Raw genomic sequence first — 18,729 nt, forward strand, 5'->3', positions numbered from 1 at the left:
GTTGTTGCGGAGGATACTGAATTGTCAAAATGGACGAGGCTAAATTGGTCAAAATAAATGATGTTCCTTTGAAATTTCTATTTCAGAGAATCCTAAAAAAAAAAGGTATTACTGTTTCTGCAAAAATATGAAGCAGCACAACGGTTTTCAACATTGGTAAGAAGAAGAAACGTGTATATATATATATATATACATTTATGTAGCATTTATGTTTTTATATAAAATATATAAAATTTTATTTATTTTGTATTTTTTTTACATTTGACCAAATAAATGCAGCCTTGGCATAAGAGAGCAAAGGACATTTCTTTCAGGGAAAAAAAAAAAAACCTTACTGAGCCCAAACTTTTAAACTAGTGTACTTCTAATATATAGACAATCCAATTAACACATTGAATTAAACATGTTAAACAAATGTTGCAAGTAGAAAGACTGCAATAGTATTTTCTTGTAAAACACACTCAAGTAATTATTCTTTTATTTACAACTTTGGAAAAAAATTACAGTGTGCATAACATATAGGATAATATGCATCTAAAACCACACTGCCTCATTAGCTACTTATTGTTAGTAGCTTAAAGTACAACACTACAGCTTGACTAGTTTAACTATAGCTTGTAAAGTAAATTGCCCAGCAAACTATTTTATTTCCATAATATGCCGTATTATATATGCAACAGAATATCCATCAAGAAAAAAATGTAGGGTGGGACTTCATTTTATCCACTGGAATAAACTGAATCATAAATAGTGGATGTTACTGTATACATACTGCAGATGGTTGAGTGGGAGGACTGACATTTCGATAAAAAGGTTACTAAGACAAAACATTTCTTTTTTATTTGAAACAACATACTCTTGTCTGATGAATTATGCACAATAAGACCACAAACATGCATTAAGGAGGTTAACAGAGTCATTTCGATGTCATGTTGACAATCAGAAAGGCTGCTTGAATCTCACGGGACACGTGCAGGTAGTGTTCAGAGACACATGAAGAGCGGCTCCTTAGAGTTAATGTCTTTATTACACATGCCGTCTGCTAAGATCCATATCTATAATTAAGTCCTTTTGCCAGATGAAGGGTCGAGCCCCAGTGCTGTTACTCTTTGTGCACCTGCCGTGACTTTAGAGATGATACACGGCTCTGAAGTCACGTGTGTACAGTAGATCACTGCGGCAGGTCCCTGGGGTATTAATGTAATAGCTGAGAGTGCAGACAGCGTGTGTTTCTTAGTCTTTGTAAGCACACAATCTCAGCGTGATGTGCTTTTTAAATTCCTCCTCCAGCTTCATGTCTAGCTTTGCTGTTGCCTTTTAATAAGCTCAAACTCAAGGACAAGCTCTATATAACTTTATATTGTTGGCACCAAACAAAAATGGCCAGTACGGTTTATTGTGTTTTTAATTCATCACACTGATTTTATCATATAACATTCCTCTGTTTTTGATTGTGATAAATTTGTGTAATTTGTTGTATGCAAATATTGTCAGAGCAAGAACTGAGAGGCTTAAAAAAAAAAAACACGCTTACCTTTTCCTATAGTTGTGTTATATGTGTGTTATATGTGAAGCTACATATATGTGGATGACCCTGAGTTTGTCTCAACCTCTTCTGAATACTGTGAAATGTACAAGAATAATATAATAGCAATAATGTATTTGACAACTGAAGAGTTCAGATGCAAAAGCCTCTAAGTGCCTTCTGAAATTTTCATCTAAAATGAGGTTTTTTATCAGGCTCCTATATTTATGTTCAGTTATTTCACTATAATGGCATAGAAAAGGACCTATATATTGCCATTAAGTAAAATGACTGAATCTAAACATAGGAGCCTGATAAAAATATTAATTTTAGAAGGACATTTCAGATGGCACTTAGAGGCTTTTGCATCTAAACTCTTCAATTACTCTTTATGTTTTTAATATAGAGTGGTTTGTTTACTTCAATAAAGTTAGATTTCTTAAGGATCATGTGACACTGAAGACTGGAGTAATGATGCTGAAAATTCAGCTTTTGTATCGCAGGAATAAATTATGCATTACAATATATTAAAATAGAAAGCAGTTCTTTTAAATTATGTTTATTAAAAATAAAAAACTATTTTTTACTGTATTTTTAAATCAAATAAATGCAGCCTTGGTGAGCATAGAAGACTTCTTTTAAAAACATTATGAACTTGCTGAACTCAAGCTTTTGAACAGTAGTGTGAGTGATCTCATTAAAAGTGGACAGATACATTAGGATTAATATAGATGTCCTCTTTAAAAATCTTCTACCATTCTACTTCGTCACTATTTCTTTCAGCTTCTTAACTAGTGATTGTAAAGCACAAAGTGGCTGAACCAAACTTAATAAAATCACTGCTAAGACTAATTTGCTCTTTTAAACATTTATAGATGATAGATCCAAATGCCAAATGGGTTCATTCAGCTCAGACCTTGCTGAAACGACACCAGTCTGACACCAGACACCAGGCCATAACCCATCCCTTTAGAAAATGCAAAAAATATTTTATCTCAATGATAGGAATAGAGTAGAAAGATTTTTTATCTGTATCTGGGAGGAAAGGGGCCTGTAATGTGCCTGACTTAACGTCTAACCAATATGACTTTGTGTAATGTGAGATAAGTGGTAGAAAATGTATGTTGAAGTAATGTGATTCATGAATAATTTACAGCATGTAGGGTTCTAAACTTTCTAAACAATTCATTTCCACTATTGCTCCATGACTCTTTCATGATTTTATAGTTGCCTGTGATAACTAGCTGAATATTTTTCCAAAGCATGTTTTGATAATTTATGAATTCTCATTACTTTTCCAAGTCTGGAAATCACACTTTTGAAATTCCCTGACACCTTCAGGCTCCATGGAATCATAATACATGACAACATATAAAATACAATATAAATCAATAAATAGACACCTAATTGGCTACATAAATGTAAACATGCTGAAATGGACCAATGGCATTATCTAAGTACCTTTAAAAGAAACAAAAAAGCAAAAACAAAACAAATCTCCATAAAAACACTTTATGCATTATATATTCCCCTGTAGTTTGTCAGAAAAATAAAGAGAAAAAATGTTGCATAGGCTGTTTTACATACAATATTAATCAAAAGCAAGAAGCTAAACAAATTCTGTGATGCCCATTGAATGTCTTGATGTTTAATAGTGACTCTTTAATAATGAATGTTGTTCTAAATTATTTACTTTTTTGTCTTGGCAGAACGCTTACAGCATGGTGTACAATGTTTGTGTTTGACAGCTAAGTTTGCTTTAATTGGCCAGACCAGTTCCAAACTGTTGAAAATAAATAAATAATAATTTTCAACTGTACTCGCTTCCAGAGAACAGAAATCGACCAACTTTAAAACGTCCAAAACAGCAGTTATTAGGAATCCCAAGCTCTTTCCTTGTTCAAAAGCACAAGTTAATAAAAAAAATCATGTGCTTGATACCACCACAAAACAACTGTTAAATGGGTTTCCATGTTTGTTAGAAGTCAGGTTTTCTTTTGATATAAATAGCTCTGACTTGTGTCCTTTGGAAGGTCACATGCTGGCCTCTCCTGCTTTCCATATTAATGCATTCACCTTTAATCGAACAGACCCATAAGTACAGCTCACTCCAGAGAAGAGCCTGCTGGAAGACGGCATTAGTGATTAAGCCTTTGACAGGTGACTATTAGGCTGTGTGTTGTCTCTTTGCTCTCTTTGGATTTGTTTTCCATCCTTATATCTCTTCTACTATTATTTGATTAGCATCCGAGTTATTGTGCTCACAGTGTGGTGTAGTGGGTGTTATGTTTGGTTGATCAATACATACAAGACAGCGACAGAGCAATGCAATTAATGTCTTCCCTGATTTTTCAGCAAGCTGTTGAGAGCTGTAAATATCCTGCTTTTTCCATTGCCAAGTTTAGTTACCCTTCACCGCCTGTGATAATTTGTGCATGAGCTTGTAGCATGTGCATGTTTGTAAGTCTAGGTGTCTGTGCTTGAACCTATGTTCTTAGAAAATGCATAGTGCAGAGTATATACTGTTATGCAGTACATATGTTGAATTATATTTTCTATAACAGTTATTTCAAATTTGATTGGCTGAGTGGCATTCCAAAAGTACTGACATAAGATTGCATCACTCTGGTCTTTGTTTGCGGTTTCCACAGTCTGTGCATTAGCGGTGGCATTTATGACTGTTGAGTGAGTCATTGAATTATTCACTCAATCAGACTGATTCATTTATCAGTGTCATAACTGTTTTTGTTGCCACATGTTAACAACACCTGTTGGGTGTTCTTGTAGGGCCCATTAGCAGTGTTGGGAGTGGGTCGCCGTGATTTTGCCAAGTAAGACATGTTCCTGGATCAACATCTTTTGTTGATCCTGGATCAACATTGCTGTCCAAAAATATAGACTTAACCCAATCCCTACTAAACCTAACCCTACCCATAATTTATTCCTAAAATCTGTGGGAAATGATAGCTGATTAACAAGGGTGTAGAAGCACCTAATCCTGATCGTAAGCCTAAAACAGATATTTCCTGAAAAGTTATCTCTTACGGCTGGTCTATGTGGTAATACAATACATCGGGCAGGACATCCAAACGCTCGCCTATCATTCAACGACCTCAAATATGGCTTATCATCTGAAATATGTAAGTAGCAGCAAGTTTACATGGCCGCTCATTGTTATCCTAGAGAAAAGTGTGCTGTTCAAGTGTCTGTGGAGTGTGTAAGCTGAACAGTAGCGCTCACTGCATGACAGATGGAGGCGCCGGTGCGGTCATTTGCTATTAAATACTCCGTCATTTTTGGTCATTCAGATAAGATTAATACATCTTTCAAATCTGTAAAGACTCTACGTTTATTTGTGTGCACTCACAATACAGCGCTTTTGTAAAATAATGAAAGCAAACATGATGCGCTTTCTGCCGTCTCGGTCTCTGTGAACTTGAGCGCGAAACTCCGAAACTCTGTGTAGCCCTATAGCCTTTCCTTACAGATATGAAAACATCTAGAGAGAGCGAAATGTCTAATTTCAAATGAACCAATTAAAATGGAAAACAAATAGGCCTATTCTCAGATTATGTAATCCATATGAAACATGCATACAGGTGCGTCCACTACTGCGGAGATGACGAGTCTGTGTCAACAACTTCATCTCTTAATCCGAAAACAATGAAAGCACTAGTTTATCAAATTATTAAAATGTTAAAGCAGTCTCCTTACTGTTTTTCCCTGACAAATTCATAATCTTAGCTTCTGCCGTTGCGCTGTGGCAAACTTTATGCGTGTGCTTGAGCGCTTATTAGGCTAATTTTACAAGGAAATATCTGAGTTACTCTTTCAAATAAGTAATGCAAGTTACTTTGTTTTCCCATTTATTCACTGCACCTATCCTGTTCCCATGTTTAGAGAAATTGGGAGTGAGGTGCAGAGGCGTACGCACTTCCTTCAGCCTGACGCTTATTCATTTAAATTTTGGTGTAAAAGGGCCTTTACAGTTGTGAAAAATACAACTTTTGGGTTTTCTGTTAATACAAATAAATAAACAAGCCCAGATCAGGTGACAAAAAGTTACACAAAGTAATGCATTACTTTCCATGAAAAGTAACTGAGTAACTCAATTAGATACTTTTTATGGAGTAACGTAATATTGTAATATTGTAATGTATTACTATTAAAAGTAACTTTTCCCAACACTGCCCATGGGCAATGAAAATGCTAGGAATATTGATACAGATATCTAAATTCTGTTTGATTCCAGGTCACAATATGTCTTGGTTCAGATTACGATTACGATTTATTTAGGCTATAATGTCCATTTTGCTTACATATGAACCAATTTTTTTTGTAACTGCTAATGGTGTAATTATACAGGGTGGTGTTGATACTTATTCAAGAAACTCGTCTGTTTGAATGGAAACATAAGTAGCAACAGATATTCGCTTCCAGATATTTGCTGTGGAATATCCAAGTGTAACATATTACCGTAAAAGGAAAAATGCAGGACGCGACTTGGTTCTATGATTGTTGACTGGATTTTAAGATGTGGGTATGGCATTCAAAAATAAAGGCAGATAAACGCAAGATTGCAGAGGTAGGGTTTAAGCAGACAAAATGATTGGATAAATTTTGCATATGTCACCAGAGAGACATCTGTCTGTTCGGAGAAAGACTGGGTGAATATTAATTTCATGAAGACTTTAAAAGATCCAGCTCCTTAGGGTAATTTGTTTCAAGAATTAGACTGTTTGTCACGATGTATGTTTTTGATTCATGCTGCATTTTATTTTTATCATTTGTTCATACATCTATCTGACTAACATTGTCTGTTTTTAATTCACTAAAAAAAGAACCAGTTATAGTGATTTGTTATGGGAATCGGGCTACACTGGTCGTACTATGTTTTTGATTCAGTAAAATGAATCAATAAAATTATTTTTCAAAGCCGTAATTACAGATTATTGGAGTGTTTTACAACAAAATACTAGTTTAATCTTTCTTCTTCAAAATTGTACATTTAATTCAATGCACTATGTAATTCTAAGTGTCAGAGAGGAAGTGGAAATATTAACAAAAACGAATAAAATGCAATGTAAGATATGATTCACTCTCAGAAAAAAAGGTACAAAAGTTGTCACTGGGTAGGTATCTTTTCAAAAGGTACAAATATGCACCTTTAAGGTACCAATATGCACCCTTTAGGGCTAAATGAGGTACAGAGGTGTACCTTTCGAAAAGTACCGCCTCAGTGATAACTTTTGTACCTTTTTTCTTTTTTTCTGAGAGAGTTTAATATATGAAAACTTGACTTTCACTTGTGATGAGTTGTTGAGCCTGGTAAAACAACAGATTCCCTCCAGATAGAAGACTATTAAAGGCAATCAATAGAAAGACAACTCAGCCCGACCCGTGTTAAAGTTTTAAATCACTCAAATGGAGCAGGCAGAAATGACCAGTTATGAGAGATTTCCTTTATTAATCTTAAAATGTCACATGCTTATTGAAGATATTCCCAAGGGAATGCATTTCATTTTTATTTTTATTTTTTTCAAAACAAAGAAAATCACACAAGGCTAGAACTTTTTGTGAAGCTCAGCATGCTATTTAATTTGTGAACTTCAATCCAGAATGCCTGTTATGACATCTCATAATCATGAAATATTTATGACGCCCTGGGAGAGATATTGAGAGCCATGTAATTGGCTTACATCAGCATAGCAGAATCTCTTGGTGTTGTTTCAAGACAAATGGGTGACAATTGGTTTCCTGTCTGGGCTCAGATGTTTTTTACCACTGATTATCACATCCCTCATTCACTCTCTCTACTTACTCAAAAGGCAATATGCTTTTTATAAATCTGCAACTACTATTTATGAGAAGGATTTTTCATTTTGGAGTAATCTGTTAGTTTAACCATTCACCAGTTATACAGTAAAGGACTCAAATATTTAAGAAACTCTCATTACAAGTATTTCTGTTAATTTAAAGTCTTGCTAATTCCCTACATTTGTCAGTGGTTTAGTTAATAAATAAAAGTGAAGTGACATGTGGCCAAGTATGGTGACCCATACTCGGAATTAGTGCTCTGCATTTATCCCATCCAAAGTGAACACACACACACCGTGAACACACACCCGGAGCAGTGGGCAGCCATTTTTTTGCTGCGGCGCCCGGGGAGCAGTTGGGGGTTCGGTGCCTTGCTCAAGGGCACCTCATTCGTGGTATTGAAGGTGGGAGAGAGCACTGTACATTCACTCCCCCCACCTACAATCCCTGCTGGTACTAGACTCGAACCCGCAACCTTTAGGTTACGAATCCGACTCTCTAACCATTAGGCCACGACTTCCCCGTGGCCTAATGGTTCCACTTTAAACATCTTTCTACACAGCATCCAAAACAATGATGAATTAAGATATGCTGCTAGCAGTGACCTTGTTTTGCCGTCGTCCATCCTTACATTGCCATCGGCTACTGCCAGTTTGTGCCTAGCTACTTGCACTGCTTAAACTGGATAATCCCCTGCTAAAATATATTCCATTGCTTTAAATTATCTGCATGTCTTCAATGCGGCAAGAGATCAAATAAAGCCATAGCATTCTTAATCCACTCATATCACGACTGCCAATGTGAAAGTTCCAAGAATTTGTTTTTTCATTCTGAAAATCTTGTATAAGACAGCCAAGATAGAACTGAGTTAGGGAAAAAACAATAATAGAAGAGAAAAATAGCTTTTCTAGCGAAAGAAGCACATCATATTGTCCTTTTCACTTGTGGATAATCTGCCAGAAACAGTTTGAACGCACCTTGTTAACAGAGCTTGTGACAAAATAATTGATTTATGGAGCGTAAAATTAGATGGATTCACAGGTAAAGACCGGAAAAAAACTCATCAACATGCACTCATTTCATGTTCCCAAACCAGCTCCAAGTCATTTACATTTATCCACAAGGATGGCTAGAAAAAACAAAAAAAACAATGTTCCAACCATGACATTCCTATTAAAAGTAAATGAAGTTGGTATTTCTTTGTGGCTTTTAACTATTTGCTTTGCTTTGAAACATACACTTAAAAATAAAGGTGCTTTAAAAGGTTCTTCACAGCAATGCCATAGAATAACAATTTTTGGTTCCACAAAGAACCATTCAGTCAAAGGTTTTTTTAAAGAATCATATTTTTCTTACCTTTTTATAATCTGAAGAACCTTCTTTCTCCACAAAGATCCTTTCATGAAACAGAAAGGTTCTTCAGATGTTAAAGGTTCTTTATGGAACCATTTAGACAAAAAGGTTATTCTATGGCATCGTGAAGCACCTTTATTTTTAAGAGTGTATATAGAAGTCAGGTCAGGCAGAGCACAAGAATAGCTTGGAACAAACCTGTTTTTCAACCAGAAGATGAATCAGAATAATTGGTTTATAAAGATTACATGAGTGTTTTCTTAGTTCAGCTGCTGGTCTCTCTATTTTTTTACATTAAGTGCTCATACTAATCAAGACCTGGAGAAATGCTTGTGTCAAAGAACATCAAGAAAAAAAAAGGATCTGAACATAAAAGCATTTCTACTTCACATTGATGGCCTGACCATACGACCATTATCCTGCTTATTATGGAGTTTTAGTAAATGAAAAGGCATTAAATATTGATTTGAGATGAAATTATTTGAAGATGTGTGACCAAAAGGCTTCCAGATCAAGGTTGCCATGATCATATAGTTATACAAACAAATAAATAAATACAAATATTGATGCTAAATTCCACAATTGAGTCAGAATCAAATATTCAGGAGCTGTCTTATTCAAGCAAGAAATATTTTTTCATGAGGTTCAGGTAGAAATAGCTCTGTGAAGCCTTGGGTCCATATAGCAAGGGGTCCATTGAATTATATCTATAAAATGTATTTAAAATATCTATTTAAAAATATCATAAAATATTGAAATATTTATTTTTTAAATATGTTAAATGTGGTTAAAATGTATTTTCAACAGCAACGGTCATCTATTTTAATTCATTCTGTGGAGTATGGTCTGGCTGAACCTTCCTAAATCATAAATCTTTCAGTCAGACTATAATTCCAGACATTAGAATGAAAACAATTTGGTCAAAACTAGTATCTTATTAATGGAATATATAGGCCTATATAAAAAAGTATCTTTATATTAAGAAAATAGTCAGCCAATCACTCGTTGTTGGTGACCATACCTTTAATGGTATACACTGGATCTCTCTTGACTCTTGCTATTGTATAGTGATTAGCAGGGTGTCATTTATATTCATCAACAGTCTTGGTTGGTAGGGGGGTGTTTGCCTCCGGGTCACCTTTATTATGACTGTAGAGGACCTGAGGGCGGGAGCGCACAATCATCACGGTCTGTGATATTTCTCAGGGACGGAGCAGCTCTGAGACTCTACTGCGGCGGCGAGCACAGCTTTCCTCTCACGCAAAGCCCTCAAGACTCAGTCTTTTTTTTTTTTTTAGAAATGTCCTAAATGTGTTTAATAGTTCAGTGGAGCATCCAGTTGCTGAGGAAGATTTTAGTCTGTTCCATTCACTCTTCATTTTCTCGACCTTTTTTTTTTTGCCCTCAAATCTTTTTTTTTTTTTTTGGCTTTGCTTACCTCTGGTCGATAAGCTCCGCATGATTTAAACATTATTGTTCCAGTTATGCGACCCAGAACAACTTTTGCCCTCATCTTCAGTCAGTTGCTTGCTGCGTAGCGAGAATTCATTCATATTCCGTTTGAACGACGGATGGCGATCATGTTAATTGCTGTTGGATGTACACTGGTTTGCCGTGTTGTTGGATTAAACGGGGGACTCAGCACGTTCTAAAGTGTTTTGCGAGATGGAGTCGGATTGATAATGATTTTAGTTGGGCTGTAATACTGCTCGTACTAAAGGTAAAAGTCTTCGTTGGAGTGGATCCTGAGAGACTGAGTATCTGTGCAGTAACCGCAGGGATTAAACGCGAGTGGAATCAAAAGCGCGCGGCTGATATGGGTGAGTACTTGGCATGCTGGGATAAAGTTTATAGTATTGATGAGGATTCATTCATTTTATATTTCAAATCGATGTTATATCATTTGCAGATTAAAGACATTAATCGGTCCATTTGTGTAAAATGAAAGAGGGCTATAAAATGCACTCTTAAATCTTAACATCCAAAATTAGAAATACAAATTTTCTTCTGTATTTGTTAGACAGGTATTATTCATGGACATATGAAAATCATCTCAGGCACAGGTATTATAGCGTCGCATTTCAAATAAATGTTGGCTTGTCTGTCAGAATGATTGGCCTTTATTGTCATTTCAACGTACAAATTGATGGGAAGTTCGATTTTATCGAATCGGTTCTTTTGAACAAATCATTTCAAAGAAGCGGTTCGAAAAACTGCGTTTTACGTAAGCACGTGGTCTCTGACAGCGTGGTAAAGATAAATCTCTTTTTATGCACATATTGCTTTTTATTACTGTTCTTCCGATTGTGTTTTTGTTAATATGTGTATTTATTTTTATTTCTTGTCCCAGTTTAGCTTTCAGCAAAAAATACCCTAAATAAAATGAGCATTAAACTGTACAAAAATTTGTCTCCTATGAAAAATTTAGCATGTTTTAATAAAAATACTGTTTGAACTCACTTATAAAACGGCTCTTGAGAATCAGCTCACTCGGTTACCCACTCGGTTCCCTCTCAGTTCACTTGCTGAGCTCTTTTTTAAAATGATTGTTATTATTATTGTTTGTTGTTGTTATTATTTTCTTCTTGGTGAGCCGTTAACTGGATCACTGGGGGTCGGATAGTCTGAAAGATCCGATGTGACTAATGATCTTACTGATTCATTTCGTGGTCCAGACCGATTTTGTCAACTGTTTAAACGGTTCATTAAAAGATCCGACTATGAAAACGACGTGTTCACGAATCTGACATATAATGTGTTGTTGACAGATGACGAAATGTAGGTAATGTCATTTTCTCAACCTTTTTTTTTTGCCCTCAAAACAATGAAATCAATGTGATATCTTAAAAACATTAATATTTCATTGATGTATATTTTAATGTATATTTAGATATAGATTACCTGGCAAAACACTGTTTTCACAGTGCAGCATCATTTCATATGTAGCCTACAGGGGAGAGCTGGGGCTAGTTGTCACACTTTATACACAAGTGATTATTTCTCAGGGTAAGTTTATTTCTTTAAAAAGACAAGATCTGAATAGTTGCTTTAAAGCCTGAGCTACAAAAAAAGCCAGTGAACATTTCCACTGTCATTGCCCAGAAAAAAAAACAGACACACTGTAAAGACTCACTGACCTTTGCCCAATAGTATACATTTATAACATAAAACACATCTTGCCCTGACTTGACATTCATGAAAAATAACTTGTCCTGACTTCCCAGTTCAGCCTTTTATAGTTGAGTCCTTTGTTTATTATAGTTGACCGTTGTCTGAATCTATGTCAGCGTGGTTTTATTTATACATAATTTGTTTTCTTAATGAGATATAGTCCTTTTAAGAACTCCCTTGTACTGTATGACTGTATGCATATTATATAAATTAAATTGTATTATGGCTTGTAATGCTTTTACAGTGAGGGTAGTGACTCTTACATGGTTCTTCATGTTTTAAACATTCTAATTCTCTATCTAATTCAATATTGGATTCCAGAGTCCCAAACATACTAACCAAGCTAACATGATTTCACATTTATTCCTGCTGAGTGAAGAGTAGAGATGGGCCATGGCGGGGTCGGGATGATGGATTGCACTTAGAAATTGCCAGTTGCCATGAAAATACTCGTCTACATGAATCAGATCCATTCTTGAGGCCATTATGTTGATCACTAGCTCTACATACATACTTCAAAAGCCTACAAGGAAGGCTTATATTAAAACTACAGTGCTTTATCACTTTACTATACCGAAAATGACTCTTTAATATGTCAGCCCATGCATTCTGAGAAGATCCAAGGATTTAAATCCAACTGTAGACTAAAATGTTTAGGTATGTAAATTGACTCGCATTCGTACTTTGCTTTCATTACACAGACCTTGTTCCTTTCATAGCTGGTATTTCTAGCTTGATTTGGTTTTCAATGAAGGCACAAATATTTTAATTTCACTTGATTATATCATCATACTCATTTACCCTTTTAATGCAATACCTTAAGGAAATATAACTCAGAAAGGGTGTTAAAATTGCTGCAAGCCTTGCGAATCTTAAAGGGACGGTTCACCTAATAATGCAAATCCTGTCATTGTTTACTCACCCTCATGAAGTTCCAAACCTGTATAAATTACTTTCTTCAGTGGAACACAAAAAAGATGCCTCATTAAAAAATGTTGTCCATACAATCAAAGTCAATGGGGTCTTGTTGTTTTGATCCCCACCGAATTTCACTGTATTGACAACAATAGTGAAAACAAGAAGAAAAGATGTCATGCAAGTTTGGAATGATGACAGAATTTTCACTTTGGTTGAACCATCCCTCACAACAAAGTATACAGCTGCACAGTGAAGTTTCTCTTCTTAATATTAAGATGAAGAAAGATGACTGGTCTCTGCAGGCTTGTCTTTACGAGCTTCTTTTTAATCTTATTGGAGCATGTTTAATTTATTTGTGAGTAGTCGCCACCAAGCTTTTAGCATTTTTAATCCTGAGCACCATCGTGAAGCCTGTTACTTACTGTGTACAATTCAAATGTACAGTATATCTGTCTTATGTCTCATAGCAGTGGATTAAGCTGATTTTACAACCACAGTTGTGCCGTAAATAGTGCTTTTAGCATCAATCACACTTTTGTTCGGCGCTCCACATCCTGACTGAGGCACAGTTTACAGCACTCTTCAATCTCACAATTAATGTGTGTTGAATAATGTGCCTTAAGTATGCAGGAGGTCCATCATTTCAATATTGCAGCTTTGGTTTGACCGGGTGAATTATGTGCTTGAGCTGTAGTCTCATATGGATATAATCCAGCATCCCAGCTCTGGAGTTAGGTGAGAGTTGCTATCTCTTGTTAAATACTGGATGTATCCCATCCTGCTGAGTGATCTCTTATTTAACCACCCTAAAATTTCATTATCTTAAAACTTTTTATGATCTTGAAACACATTAAGCAGGTGCTTAACATTGTTATAGAAGAGCCACTGTGTGCTCCGTCCAAATAAAATTGGAGTCTCTCTCAAGATGTTGTTTTGGAATCTGTTCAGAAATAATTTGGGTGCAGAACACATGCATTTTTGTCTTAAAGCATATCCTGCTGTACTTCCCCTGCCATTACAAAAATGTACCATTTTATTGGATTTTCTTTATTTTGTTACAATTAACATTATATTGTCACTCACCCCTAAAACTACTTGTAGGACCAAAAAACGAATACCTCATATAGATATATATATATTGTCTATAATTAGAACCCAATCATGCTCAAGAGGGGGATCCTATAGAGAGGCAAACAACTTGAGAAGGGCTTAAACACATTATGCAGCAGCTGTGAGTAATATTTCATCATACTTGTAATACGAGGGGAACCTTTGTAAAGAAAATTACCATTATTTTACATTCCAAGAATAGACATTTGCATTTCCTGTGGCCACTTTGGTCTCAAGTAAGTCATTAATATTGTATTTGCACTCAATTTTCCACTCAAAGTTTAGTGTAGAGAGATACAAGTGCAGTTCTTCCATTAAACATTTACCCAGTCTATCATACAGCTGACGTGGTGCCATTTAAAATTAGTGTTGATTTGACAGCAGATTTTGATGCAAGCAGCAGGAAGTCGGTTATAGATTTTTTTTAAGTATTAGTGTACTGAAACTGATATAAATAGGGAAACTTATGCGTCAAAACCATTTGATTCCATTCATTTACAAAAGTTCATGTTTCATCCAGGTTTTGCCATTATCTTGGCACTTTGGGTAATAGCCTTAGCTTCACTGTAGCATTTATTTGAAATATCAGGCTTGTCACAGTGCCAAGAAATATGACAGCTGACTCTGCTGTATGTGCCAGCATCTTCCTAGCCATTTGAATAGGGGCCTGCCACAGTTGTACTATGATTTAAATGAGTGGCTTTTAAATGAACTAACCTTGGATGAGCTATGGCGCATGGACCTTCAAAGTATTTTAGTTCGCTGAGTAAAAAAGTGGTGTCTGGATCGATTTTTATCTGCAGTATTACTCACAGGTGGCAGACTCGCCACCACTGTCTGCCATAGATCTCTGATTCGTTCAACACCGAATGACATTTGCAGTCAAACACTACTGTGCCGCTGCATTTGTAAGTGGCTCGTTCGTTGTTCTCTTGATTTGAGTTGTATCATAGACAGAGTCTGAGGTTTGGTTTAGGAGGGGTATTGTAAATATTTAAACTTGAGTGCCATTGATTGGCACTGCCTTGGTAGATAAGGAGGATCCCACATTAGAGAGTCACTGCAATCAGCTGGCAGTGTGTTGGTTCGAATTTCAAATGTCGCAACTGAAATATGAAAATCCTTGATACCAAATTGCTGCAAAATGTGAAATGGAGACCAAGATGATTTTTGCATTGCAACATTAAACTCAGGCTAATGTAAGCCTGCTGAAAAACCATCAAGATTGGTAAAAATGTAGTATCACAATATTAAATATATATACTGCCTGAAGTTTGGAATAGTTAAGAATTTTTAATGCTTTCTTGTGCTCACCAAGGCTGCATTTATTTGATTTATTAATGATAATAATTGTAAAACAGTAATATTGTGAAATATTAAAATGTAAAATAACTGTTTTCTGTTTTAATATATTTAAAAATTTCATTTATTCCTGTGATGCAAAGCTGAATTTTCAGCATCCTTTCTCCAGTCTTCAGTGTCAAATGATCCTCCAGAAATGATTCTAATAGTTAAGCACCAAATTAGCATATTAGAATGATTTCTGAAGGTACAATAATAAATGGTAATAATATTTCACATTGTTACAGTTTTTACTTTATTTTTGATCAAATAAATGCAGCCTCTGTGAGAATAAATGACTTATTTAATTTGTATATTTTTTGCAATAAATTCTTTATCAGTATTTATCTCCTTAGCATATTTTCTTTTGATTAAATCAGTGAGACTCTTCTCATTTTCTTTTTATTTATCCATAGTTGATCAGTGTCTTCATTGTTTTTGAAGCATTGCTTTTGAAGCAACTGTGCACTAAGCTTTAGTGCACACTGCACAGTTTACCCAGTTTCATATTTTGGTTAGCCTTTGACTAACGGAAAACCTTTTTATGGCTAAATAATTACTATAAATGCAAGATTAGTCCATATAGCTCATGTTAATTGGTTAACTATTCTCATTGAATCAGACTGAATCAGTGTGCAGTTCTTGTTTTTGTTATTATTCATTAAAAGAATGGCCAATAACAGTCATCTGTCATGAATTAAACTACAATGCTGCTTGCAAGGATATCTCAGTAAAAAGACAAAGTCCTTCTTTTACTGTATTTGGCAGTACGATGTCTCTTTTTTTTATCTTATTGCATTTAATTCAGCCTGGCAAATCACATTTCACAGCTTATGTAATTTATGATTTCTTTTGCTGTGGAACAAGAGAATCAGGAGAAATATGTTCTTTGCAGCCAGATGGTCTAGTTAGGGCATATACGAGCCGAAGATAACAGGGCCATGCTTTCGAGCCAAACCCTGACCCCCTGGGTTAATAATGTCCATTACTGTAGGAAGCACACAAACAGGTAATTCTTACACTTTTTCATTTGTACTTACAGAGTTTTTCCTGGAATTTGAAGCTGGGTATTTTAGGACTACATTAGTATTGTTCTGGCTGCAGTATGTGGACAGCTCAGTGTGTTTTTAGGGAATCATTGTGAAGGTTAATCTGCTCTTGTTTGGCTTACATGGACACCTAAGGAAACATGACCCAAACATAGTGTCACTTCACAAATGTGTGTCCTTGTAGAGAGGGATATAATATGTGTAATGTACTACCAGTGAAGCATGAGAATTGATAATAGTCAACAAGTCATTTGGAAACAGAGAAATGGCCCTGGGTCCTTTTTTATCTCCTCAAAAAGCCTCAGAGGACAGTTAATATAGCTGGTGTGATGGCTTTCATTGCCATCCATATGTTTACTTGGAAATCTATACTGAGTCACTGCATGATAACCACAATGATATGCAATTATGAGATTGATTGCTCGGACTCTGAATTGTTTTTTTTTTCACCGCTGTTGAGAAAAAGAGACCGTAAAAAGACGGCACTGTTTGAAGATATAATGACAGTGATCTCTAGGTTTTTTTTCTCCAGTCTTCCTCTGAAATTTTCTTAACAGCATCAGTGGGATGTTAGTTTGCTAAAACTGATGACTCTGTCATTTGCTGTGTATGCTTGGATGGCCTCCGTCCTCCTTTTTTACAGTAGACAATGAGTTCATGGTACACACAGTGCAGATCTTCAACTGAATGCTTATACATTAAAACTTTGATCAATTTTTTTCTTCTTTGTTCTGCATATTGCTGTATTCTTTTTTCCTGGCAAAGAAAACTCCTGTTGCACTTAAAAAGTATGAGATGCAAAAGATGGTAATGAAATTGTCCATTTTGCATCATCTTTTCTGGCATGGATAACACAATATGAAACACATTTCAGATAGCAGAGGTAATAGCTTCAGAGTAATTATGTTTGATGTAATGATTCAGCTCTAAATTGACTAATCAATTTCTATAGAACAATATAAAATATGGTATTAAAGATATTGCTGGACATTAGTCACGTCTTACAGTTGATTAGTGCATAGGTGATGATCACTTTAAAAAAAGCTTTAAAAATGGTTCCTAGTAAATTAATCCAAATGACTCTCTTGAGACTCCTTATGTAATTCTAGTGTAATTCAAAAGAGAGTGCCACAGGCTAAATAACAGATTTATAGTGATTATAGAGCTGTGAGCTGTAGAACTTCTAAATCCTGGGTGTTATGTTACTGAATAATATATGTGCAGATGTCATGACAGCTGGATGTGTACAACATTGGTCTTTTTGAGGTCTTCCTAGAATATGAGATCATTATGAGATCTATATGATCCTATCTATATTCATATAGAATATAAATATGAGATCTCATATTTTGAGACAGATGTCAGATGCAAGCAATTCAGATGTATAAGAGCTGTGTGATAATCTTGACGGGGAGTGGGAAGGTTTTATTCATGATAATGAATTAATCTATTACCTCTCAGTTTGAAGAGACAGACAAACCGCAAATCCAAATTATGCCGTCAACCAATCCTGAAATAAATAGCAAACAAAGAGTCTGAAAGAAAAATTTGCTTTTTGTATTTATAAAGAGAATTAAGATATAATATATAAGTATATAATAAATATATATATATATATATATATATATATGCTGTTGTATATAATATATATGCTATAATATATAAGTATATAATATATATACTTCTTGCTGTTTAATACTGAATGAACTGCACAATTGCAAAAGTGACAGAACTCCGTCGGAACGGAGACGTCACGTCGGTGACAGACGAATTGGGATCTCGCTTCAAGAGACCAATCTACTTCGAGTGTAACTAAACGAGCCAATGCACATTGGCATGCGATGATTGCATCCAGCTGCTGCTGATCACAGCGTCAGCATAAAAAGGCAGCAAGTGCAACGCATACCAGGTTGTCGCTAAGGACCAGAGCCGGTGACCCGTTACACGTATGTTACATACGTAACCGAGACGTTGGGATCCCTGCCAAAGCGCCATGGATGCTGCCCCTTCCAGTGTCCTGTGCGAGCCGCCTGCGCCCCTTTTTGGTGTAGGCCGGGGCTGGCTCGCAACAAGAAGACCAGCTTTCACTGTTGTCATAGCACTACCCACTCAGTGAGATTGGATAACACTGGGAAAACGTACCCGTTCAAGGCTATAGAATCTAGCGAATGTGTTGGGGGTCGCCCAGCCCGCAGCTCTACAAATATCTGTCAGCGAAGCACCACGAGCCAGCGCCCAGGAGGATGCAACACTCCTAGTAGAGTGAGCTCACAGCCTGAGCGGGCAGGGATAAGCCAGGGTGATGGCATCCACAATCCACTGGGCCATCCTCTGCTTAGAGACGGCTTTCCCCTTCTGCCGGCCTCCGTAACAGACAAAGAGCTGGTCTGAGGTCCTAAAGCTTTGTGTCCGGTCTACGTAGCATCTCAAGGCTCGGACGGGACA

General features: G+C 36.0%; 1 protein-coding gene across 2 annotated transcripts in view; it reads left to right on the plus strand.

The window, feature by feature from the left end:
- The first annotated feature begins 10,117 nt into the window (after positions 1-10,117).
- LOC107730422 (leucine-rich repeat transmembrane neuronal protein 4-like) overlaps positions 10,118-18,729 on the plus strand; it is a 39,739-nt gene continuing 31,127 nt past the window's right edge. For both annotated transcript variants that reach the window (XM_016541266.1, XM_016541267.1), the window contains exon 1: positions 10,118-10,515. In XM_016541266.1, coding sequence (XP_016396752.1) covers positions 10,293-10,515 — 223 coding nt within the window. In that variant the 5' untranslated portion in view covers positions 10,118-10,292. The remainder of the gene's footprint in view (positions 10,516-18,729) is intronic.

This window comes from Sinocyclocheilus rhinocerous, unplaced genomic scaffold (genome assembly GCF_001515625.1).
Source record: "Sinocyclocheilus rhinocerous isolate Xijiao unplaced genomic scaffold, SAMN03320098_v1.1 scaffold1660, whole genome shotgun sequence".
Taxonomy (NCBI): Eukaryota; Metazoa; Chordata; class Actinopteri; order Cypriniformes; family Cyprinidae; genus Sinocyclocheilus; species Sinocyclocheilus rhinocerous.